The sequence below is a fragment of the Phoca vitulina genome, unplaced genomic scaffold (genome assembly GCF_004348235.1).
Source record: "Phoca vitulina isolate PV1807 unplaced genomic scaffold, GSC_HSeal_1.0 scaffold20, whole genome shotgun sequence".
NCBI classification, from domain to species: domain Eukaryota; kingdom Metazoa; phylum Chordata; class Mammalia; order Carnivora; family Phocidae; genus Phoca; species Phoca vitulina.
The window spans coordinates 10,479,414-10,489,672 of record NW_022589723.1 but is presented as its reverse complement, the minus strand read 5'-3'; the positions used below and the strand labels follow the sequence as shown (position 1 = coordinate 10,489,672).

The 10,259-nt window shown below is 45.6% G+C and overlaps 1 protein-coding gene across 1 annotated transcript in view; it reads left to right on the top strand.

Moving 5' to 3' along the window:
- Positions 1-2,174: 2,174 nt before the first annotated feature.
- EHD4 (EH domain containing 4) overlaps positions 2,175-10,259 on the top strand; it is a 78,875-nt gene continuing 70,790 nt past the window's right edge. Inside the window, exon 1 of the mRNA XM_032417274.1 lies at positions 2,175-2,523. Coding sequence (XP_032273165.1) covers positions 2,288-2,523 — 236 coding nt within the window. The 5' untranslated portion in view covers positions 2,175-2,287. The remainder of the gene's footprint in view (positions 2,524-10,259) is intronic.

The window sequence follows — 10,259 nt, the reverse complement described above, 5'->3', positions numbered from 1 at the left end:
CAGAATTATTTTCACTACTCTATAAGTCTTCTTGCTCCTCTTATTCATCCTTCCCTCTTTCTTAACCCCTGGCTATCAGTGATCCTTTTACTGTCCCCATAGTTTTGCCTTTTCCAGAATGTCATATAGTCAAATCATACAGTATGCAACCTTTTCAGTGTCTTCTTTCACTTAGTAGTATGGATTTAAGGTTTCTCTCTGTCTTTCCCTGACGTGATAGCTCATTTCTTTTTAGCACTGAATAATATTCTATCAGCTGGTTGTAGCATAGTGAAGTGTATCTAGCAAAGGACATCTTGGTTGTTTCCAAGGGTTGGCAATTATGAATAAAGCTGCTATAAATATCCATGTGCAGTTTTTGTGCAGACATAAGTTTTCAACTTATTTGTAAATACCAAGGGGTACAATTTCTGGATCATATGGTAAAGAGTATGTTTACATGGGTTTGTATTTTTAAAAATACACTAAATCTTGGGGCGCCTGGGTGGCTCAGTCGTTAAGCGTCTGCCTTCGGCTCAGGTCATGATCCCAGGGTGCTGGGATCGAGCCCCGCATCGGGCTCCCTGCTCAGTAGGGAGCCTGCTTCTCCTTCTCCCTCTGTCTACCACTCTGCCTGCTTGTGCTCTCTCTCTGTCAAATAAATAAATAAAATCTTTAAAAAAAAAATACACTAAATCTTTTACTTTTTTGTTGAGAAAACTGTCAACCTTTTCCCTCATAATTTGTCTTTGGTTTTGATCAGAAAAGCTTTTCCCTTCCAAAATTTTATAAATCTTCACCTGTACCTTCTTCTAGTAGTTCTGTTTATTTTATTTTTACATTTTAATCTTTGTTTTATTTTGACATGAGGCAGATATCTAAGTTCATTTTCCTTTGGCTTTCTTTTCACTTCCTTAGTTACATACAGCTTCCTCTAAATATTTGATCCACACAACAACTCCCGAGGAGTTCCCATTTTTACAAACAAGGAAACTGAGGCAGAGAGGCAGCTCATTGCATTTAAAGCCAAATAGCCATTAATTTCTGTAGTCAGCATTCAAACCCAGGTCTTTTGATGCCAACTCCTGTTCTCTCTTCACCACAGCCCTGGCCCTGCAAGTATAGTCCATAGACAAACAGCAATGGAAACACCTGAGAGCTTGTCAGAAATGCACACCCCTGAATCAGAATCTGCATTTCTATCAAGTTAGAGAAGTACTGTTGGGCAATTTATTTCCCCAAATTTAGGGTGTGTCAGAATCACCTGAGAGCACTTGTTGAGCCATCCTTCCTCAGTATTTTAACTCAGTGTGTCTGGGGTGATGACCGGAAATCCACATTTTAACAAGCATCCCAGGTTATTCTTATGCAGGTGACTCCATGGATCACACCTGAGAAACGCTCTAAAACAACAGAAATATTCTCAAACTGTTACCTAGAACACCAAAAGTGACGGCTGATTATTTCTCCCAGTCTCAATTTAGATGTGTCCTTTTAACCTGAAAAAGAGAGAGCTAGGGGGTAATAATAACTCTTTACATGTCCATATGTGGTAATTAGGTTGTAATGATGAGGATGATGATAAACCTTCAATTTTACATTAAATCAAATAAAGAAAAATAAGGGCAAAAGGCTTTCAATCGATCCCAGAATTTAGTGGAGGCAGTGTGAAGAGAAATATCTACTCAAGTAAACTGAAGTCTCCTTCCCCTTATTCAAATCTTGTCAGTATGTCTGTGAGTCAAGGTCTCTTCACTAATAAAATGAAGGTAAATAATAACCTGCCTATCAACTTTCTGCACTGTTGTCCCCAGTATCATTAAGACTGGAAGGAGTAAACTTCCTGGGAGACTAAGCAGCCTCCGGAGGCTCATTCTTGCCAGCTCAGTTTTGCCCGGAAGCCGACGCCACCTGGCCAGAGGTGCGGCTCCGGCGACCTAAAGGGGCCCCTCCCGTGACCCGTCTGCGCCAAGGGGCGCGGGAGACACCCTCTCCTCCGCCCAGTCCCGCGGAGAGACTCCGTCATCAATAATTCATTAAGAACCTCCTCTCCGTTGACTGACGTCACCACCCGTCCTGGCAGCGGCCCAATGAGGAAGGACTTGAGCGAGCCTTCTGAATAGTGAACGAGCTGCCGTGACGTAACGACCGGAGATTGGCTGCGACGGCACGAGGCGGGGCCAGCTCGGGCGGCGGCGAGAGCGGCTGGGGCAGCTCAGAGCGAGCCGGGGAGGGTCGAACCCAGAGCGGGGTCGGAGCGCGGGGCAGGCACTGAGAGGGCCAGCGCGGGGCGCGGACCGGCTGCAGGATGTTCAGCTGGATGGGGCGGCAGGCGGGCGGGCGCGAGCGCGCGGGAGGCGCCGACGCGGTGCAGACGGTGACTGGCGGCCTGCGCTCGCTCTACCTGCGCAAGGTGCTGCCGCTGGAGGAGGCGTACCGCTTCCACGAGTTCCACTCGCCGGCGCTGGAGGACGCCGACTTCGAGAACAAGCCCATGATCCTGCTGGTGGGCCAATACAGCACGGGCAAGACCACCTTCATCAGGTAACCCGCCCCGCCCGCTCGTCGCCCCTGCCGGCACCCCTGGTCCCACCACCCGGGTGGAGGCGGTCCTCCCCACGTGTGCGTGTGCTGTCACCAGCCTCCCACCGCCTCGGACGTCCTGCAGCGCCCACTCCCCCCGTGCGGAATCCCCTCGCGGCCGTTTCCCCCTCCAGCATCGGCGTCAGCTCAGGTTCCCCGTCCAAGCGCGGTGCCCGGGAGCCCTCAGCCTCGCCCCTGGGTGCGGCCGCCCAAGAAGGGGCTGCCTCTCCCCCATGCAGGCAGGAAGGTCCCCGAAACCCCTTCTCCCTGTACTCTGAGCCCTCCTTCCTTGCTCTTGGTAAGGGACTCTCCTGACTGGATTTGTCCTGTCACCCTGGCCCGGGGACCCGGGGAAGGGAGGGAGGAGAGCGAGGCTGTAATAAGCATCTTCTTGATGAGCGAGTGAGGCCTAGGGCTAGAAATGGGGACGGAGGTGTGTGGTATCCGAATGGGCTATTGAGTCATAGTTGAAGAATTAAGCCCCCAACGCATAGCTATTTATTGAAGGAATGTATTAATGAATGAATGCATGCATGCATGCATGAAGGAATGTATTAATGAATGAATGCATGCATGCATGCATGGATGAATGAATGGCAACAGTAAAGGGTACTTTTCCAATGCCCCCTTCCCTTGAAGTCCTTGCATGCCGTCCCCCACCACAGTGTTGGGGGGAGCGGGTAGAGAGGCCGCTTTTATTCGGCTCTTGCACAGCCTCGCCTTTATCCGGCCATAGGAAGTTAACTGTGTAGCAGCCCCAGCCGGCGCCCGGTGGAGCTAAGGGGGAGTGTCATATTACTCTTCGTTAGTTTCCATTTCTTAGGTGGGTCATTCCCTCCTCCCTTGACAACTGAAAATATTTGTCATGCTTGCTCTGTCTCCAAAAGCAAACAATTACTGTGCATGCGCTAAGGCTCAACTCATATAGCTTCCTCTGAAGTGATTTTTGTTGGGAAATCATTTACATCGAAACAAATTGCTTTTTGAAGAGACTATGTTACTTCTAAAGCAGAAGTAAGACACTTTTTAAGACTCACTTTTTTAGGGGTTAGGAAACTTACTTTCCTGGATTAAACTCTGGGTCAGTTTAAACAAAGTGACTAATCATTTAAGGTTTTGGTCTAGGGTTTGGGAAGTTGTAACAATCTCTCCATCATTGATGTTCAATAGGTGTTCAGAAAACTGCATCTATATTTGGATATATGCCCTTTCTATTAAACAGTGGCCTCTTTTTCTCCACTCCAGTGACCTAAATAGTTCCTACAAATAGAGTAGTTGTCACTACAGGAAATGTGTTCAGTCCAGACGTACAGATACACTATGAATGGATTCAGCAAAGCAAATACACTATATTGAAATATAGTTCTAGATAGTAAAGTGAACGTGAAGGAAGACTGAAGGAAATAATTTTTAAATTGACTTATTTGGTGCTTATTAATAAGGTGAAAATAGTATTAAATATATCACCCCAGACACTCAAACCATAGAAATGTTACAGTAACCGGTACCTTGAAAGATGACAGACAATACCTTTAAGGTCTCGGTTTAAGTATATGGGATACTGAAATATTGTGACCAAGTGGTATAAGAGTGGGAGGTGGGCCTTTTGAAACACACAGATAAAGGATAAGAAGCTGGCATTGTCATAATTATAATAATCGCAGACATGAGCAGTGGCACGCTCATGGCGCCCTGGGCAGTTCCTCCTGTCTCTCTGCCACGGGGCTTTCCTGTGCTCGGTGTGATTAGGGAGTCCTGGTGCTCCTGTGGCCCCCGGGATGTGATGTGGCCATCTCTCTGCTTACATAGCCTCACTCTTCTCTCTCTTTCATCATTTGTGGGGAGTTCTGTGGAATGGCTAAGCATACTTCTAAGAAGGATTTTGAGATTTGACTCCCGCAACTTCCTTCAAATGGACCACTTCTCAGTAGGCACTGGAGCCATGTGCAACCTCAGGGTGAGGGAGGAGTCAGCTTACCAAGAAGTCACTTGCTCTTGAGACCTTCCCTGGCCTAAGTGACTTTATCCTTAGGCAGTGGGCACAAAGTGGACCTGTGAGGTTAGAAGGAAATCAAGGTGGACAGGAAGCTTGGTGAGCCACCAGAGACCTGAGTTTGGTTTCAGAGTGGAGCTAGGAGGAAGAGATTTAACTCCTAGGAGGAAAGCCCCAAACAAAAGGGCAGCTACCCTCTAGAGCCTGCCCTGGAACTGGGAAGCAGTGGAGTTGGCCCAGGGTGCTGACCATCCTGGATCCTGCCTACATCCAGTGCTATCTTTCTTCTGAAGCCGGTCAGTGCCTAGGTTGTTCATGTCTAGCCATTGAGCACTAGAAGCTCATACTTGGCTATGGGGTGTACCTATTTACATAGTCAAAGATTTCCATCCACCTGGCTTCCTGTATATCCCAAGAGGTCACTGGTAACACAGAGCATGCACTCATAGGAAGGAAACTTCTCTCATTCTAAAGGCAGTCAGCAAAGCCTTTGGTGTGCATTGGACACCTTTAATAAAACCATTCTTCCCTCCTTTTGTCCCATGACTGGGAAGAAGTAAGAGCTCCACTAGAACATGGTGAGCCAAGACTTCATCAGGAATGAGGAAATTAAATGTGTGCCTTGTTCTAATAAAAAGGTCTTCTAGATGGGATGAAGAACCTGAGTGTCAAAAACTGTTTATTTTTTGGAAGTGTATGGAAGTATATGGAAGGAGAGTCTTGGTGGACCCTCCTCACCTGGATCACAAAACTGGCCCAGAAGGTGACTTCAGATGTGATGGAGCTATTTGTCAAAGTCTTCTTGAGATAGAAGCAGAACAGCTGATAAACCTATTGTCTCACTAACTGTTTTATTTCTCAGAAGGCAGAGGATGCTATGAGAGAAACCATGGGTGCTCTACCTCTAACTAGCAAGTAAGAGTTGGCCAAAGAAGGAGAAGAGACAGGCATTGGGAAAAGTGGCTATGTTTTCTTAGACTATGTAACAACCAAGGAAGGGTGGATATTTGGCTCAGCCAGGCTTGTATCCAAAACCTGAGGAAAACAGATTTCAGAGATTCCCCCAGAAAATCCCTGGGCCCAGGTGCTATGAAGGAAGACATTTCCACTGAGAGGATGTGAGTCTCACTGAAAATCAATTCAAACCACACGGTTGCAATATTTTGGTTTTTAAGAGCTCCATTTTCTCTCTTCCTCCTACACCCTGTCCCCTTCTCCCAGAAAAATTTATTCTAATGAGGACAAAAGAGGGAAGTCATTCAAGAAACTGTATAGGCTTTAAAAGGGTAGAGCCCAAAGCAATTAGGCAAGAAAAAGAAATGGAATATGGATTGGAAAGAAGTAAAACCATCTCTGTTCACAAAGGGCATGATCATATATATAGAAAATCCTAAGGATTTAGGAAAATTCTAAAAAACTTTTAAAATAAACAAGTTCAGCAAAGTGTTAGGATACAAGATCAATATACAACATCAGTTATATTTCTATGCACTAGCAATGAACGATCTGAAATTTAGAAAATAATTCCTTTTATAATACATCTAAATGAATAAAATGTTTAGAAATAAATATAACAAAAATAGTGTAAAACTTATGCACCGAAAAATATAAAACTTTGTTTCAAGAAATTAAAGAAAACCTAAAAACAAAACAAAACAGGAAAGACATCCCATGTGCATGCATTGGAAGACTTAATATTTTGAGAAGGGCAGTACTGCTCTAAGTGATCTATGATTCCATGCAGTCCCTACCAAAATCCCAACTGCCTTCTTTACAGAAATTGACAAGCTGATCCTAAAATTCACTCGGAAAGTGAGGGATCCAGATTAGCCAAGACAGTCCTGAAAGAGAGCAAAATTGGAGTTTCATACTTTCTCATTTCAAAGCTTGCCACAAAGCTACAAGACAGTGTGATAGTAGCATAAGAATAGACATAGAGACCGACAGAATAGAACTGAGAGTCCAGAAATAAACCTATATGTCTGGTAAATTTGTTTTTCCAAGGGTTCCAAGGCAATTCAATGGGGGAAACAACATTCTTTTCAACAAATAATGGTGGGCAACTAGATATCCACATTGCAAAAGGAATAGAGAGTTACTGCTAATGGGTACAGGGTTTCTTTTGGGGTGATGGAAATGTTCTGAAATTAGTGATATTAGTTGCACAACTTTGTGAAGTTACTAAAAACAGAGAAGTGTACCTTACCCTTTAAAGGGGTAGGTTTTGTGGTATATGAATTTTATCTCGGTTAAAAATATAAAACAGTTCAGTCTTCCAACAGTTCAGCATCCTGTGATTAATTTCCATAATTGTGCAGTTAGCGCCAGTCAAGTAATTTCTGCATCTGTATGCAATAATTTAAAATAAAAATGGTTGCCAGAAAGAAAGCAAACCAAAAATTGTGGAAATAAGCCAAAAGAACACATGGACAAAAGGAACTAAGGAATATACATGAGGGGAAAGGGGAGTACAGGGATGCCTGGGTGACGCAGTCAGCTAAGTGTCTGACTCTTGGTTTCAGCTCAGGTGGTGATCTCAGGTCATGAGATCAAGCCCCACAGTGGGCTCTGCGCTGAGCGCAGAATCTGCTTAAGATTCTCTCTCCCTCTGTCCTTCCCCCTTGCGTGATCTCTCTCTCTCTCTCTCTCTCTCAAATAAATAAATAAATCTTTTTAAAAAGAAAGAAAAGGGAGTACAAGTAGCTATCACACAGTCCCTATATTTTTCCCCCATATATTCTTGTCAGTGTATAAACATGTTCATTCTTCCTAACACTCAAATTAAGTCAGTAAAATCAAAGTCTAATATTTTCCTATAAAATACTTGATAAAGTAATTGTGCTTTAAAACTTTAAATATTATTTAAATATAGTGTTAATAGGGGAAAGGGGGACTCAAGTTCCATCTGCAAGTGTGAGAGCAAGGTTTATGGGCAGTGTGAAGTGTTAAGAAGCTGGTAAGCAGGCTAGGAAGGCGAAAATACCTCGGATAAGAAGAGGCCTTTTCCGGTATGATTAGAACAAGAAAAAGAATCAGGAAGTGATAGGCCCACTGCTTGGGACTCTTGCTGTAACTTTCAGAGAAAGCAGAACTACTCAGCTACTATTGTCTTATTTCCTTTTCTCTCAAAAGCAAATGATCCAGAGATGGGAAAGGGAGCCCAGCCAGATGGGAGAGGGTATCCAAGCCCAGAGGGTGAGGAGCTCCCCAGGGGCGGCGCAAGCATGGCCCCATAAATACCAAGGGGGGCGGGGGCTAGATGGCAGGGCCAGATAGGAAGAACTTGTAGTTGTGCCCAAAGAGCTGTGTCTGGTGATTTTTAAGAAGTTACAAAGAGGGGTGCCTGGGTGGCTCAGTCGTTAAGTGTCTGCCTTCGGCTCAGGTCATGATCCCAGGGTCCTGGGATCGAGCCCCACATCTGGCTCCCTGCTCAGCAGGGAGCCTGCTTCTCCTTCTCCCTCTGTCTACCACTCTGCCTACTTGTGCTCTCTCTCTGTCAAATAAATAAATAAAATCTTTAAAAAAAAAAAAGAAGTTACAAAGAATATGAGGAGTATCAGAAAACTTGAAGCAGGCAAAATGTCCCAGTTTTCAGAAAAAGGGGGAAATAGATTCTATTAAAGAACAAAGCTCGACTTCATTCCTTTGATAAGCTCTAGAGTCTGTTATTAAAGTGAAGTGAAGGCGCTCACTAGGAGGCAGCCTGGTTTACCCATTAAAGAAATTCCCATTAAGGAAACACTGTGGGCCGCATTGGGTGGTTCTCCAGGCACTAGAGCCCCTGAAAATGATAGTCTTTTCTGCCAAATACCAAGCCCTTTGTAGATCTTTCTGAAATGTTGAAATATTTAGTTTTTACAGAAGAATGGACTATCTATAATATACAATATAAGATCATACCCGTATATCCCAGTGTCCATTTATTCAAATAATACTGATTTCCGGGAAGGGTCTGGCTATCCCAGAACTTAGAGTTTTATGGGGAATATGGATAAGAATCCACAGGCCATTAGGGCTCCGGGTGACCAGAGCTGTGATACTAGCAGCACAGGGTGGGATGTGGGCATAAGAGGGGTCCTATATTTGGCTTGGAGGTTGGAAAACGCCTCCCTGATGACACAACCTAAAAGCTGAGCCCTGAGGAATGAGCCAGAATTAGCTGCCCAAACCAGACCAGGGAATGAGGGCAAGAAGTGTCAATGATGAGGCCCAGGTTCCTTGGATAACTGGGTGGGTGGTAGAGCTATCCACTGAGATGGAGACACACGGAGAGGAAGAGTGGGGGCATAATTATGAGTTTAGACTTAAACCCACTTTGAAGTAGACACCCAGGTGTAGAGTCCACAAGGGGTTGGACATACAGGTCTGGAGTGAGAGGAAGACGAGCTTGTGTCACCAGGGAGGTGGATGGTGATTCAGAGCCATCATAGGGCTCTTTTGGTTGCGAGTAACAGAGACTCAAGTGAAGAAGGCTTAAGGAAAAACGTACATTTTCTCATGAAGCTGATCAGACCAGGGTGTGCTGGCTTTAGACCTGGCCTAGGACCCCAAGTGGCGCCATCTGGTCTCTATCTCTCAGCTCTGCTGCCTTCCTCATGTTGGCTTCCCTCTCAGGCAGTTGCCCCTCATGGGGTAGGGGCAGGTGGCCATCTCTGATTCCAGACTCACCTTCTGCCAGCTCAGCAACCCCAGTGGGGGAAAAAAGAAAACCTCTTCTCAACAGTTTCTGCAAAAGTCTTAGGTTTGAGTCTCATTGGTTAGACCTTGGCCATATACCTATCCTGAACCAATTCCTTGAGGCAGGGGAATGAAATACCCATGCCTGCAGTGGGGTGCTTGGCCCCCAAACCATGTGGACTGAGAGTGGGGAAACGTGGCTCCTCAGGGTGCTGCTATCAAAAAAGGGAAAATATTTGCTACATAGGTGAGGCATCGGGCAGCCCCCACAAAAGCCAGGGAAAGAGAGGGCATGGCATGGTCAGCAGGGCCAGATGCTTCTGGGAAAAGGGTTGAAATGGATCCAGTGGATTAGCCATCAGGAGCCAGGGTGACCTTGGCAAGAGCCATGCCAGTTAAGTGGTGGTGATGGAAGCCAGGTGGCAGTGGGCTGAGGAGTGAGTGGGAGGTGAAGCGTCAAATATAGAAAACTCTCAGCAACTGGGTACTGCAGGGAAGGAACTGTGCCCTGGTGACAGGCATTCTGATGAAAGCCATTATAAGTTGATGGAAGGGGCCTGTAGAATGTGAGCAGCTGGTATCTCAGAAACCTAAGAAGAGGCAGGCCTCGGAGCAGGGGAGGGGGGCTTGAGGGCAGGGGGGTGTGGTGGGGGTGGCAGCAGTCACGGAGGGAGACCCTGCATGTTGGCCTCCTGTCCACGTACTACATCACCTGCCTGACGAACGGTAGCAATGCCACCGGATGAGGAGAAATGTGAGGGGAAATGTGTTCGGGGTTTTTTGTTTTTTGTTTGTTTGTTTTTTTTAATTATAAAATTCTCTTCCTTAACTCACATCTAGAAGCTTACTTCTAAAAGACACTCAGTATAATTTTCAAGACCTTGGAAAATTATGAACTAGAAAGCGGTGGTCCCTGGATCTGCTATGGGTCAGAATCACTGGGAGCCTGAGAACAGATTCCAGGGGCCTCCATCCCAGACCTCCTGAATTGGAATTTCTGTAGGAGAGGCTCCGAAATCTGGTTTGA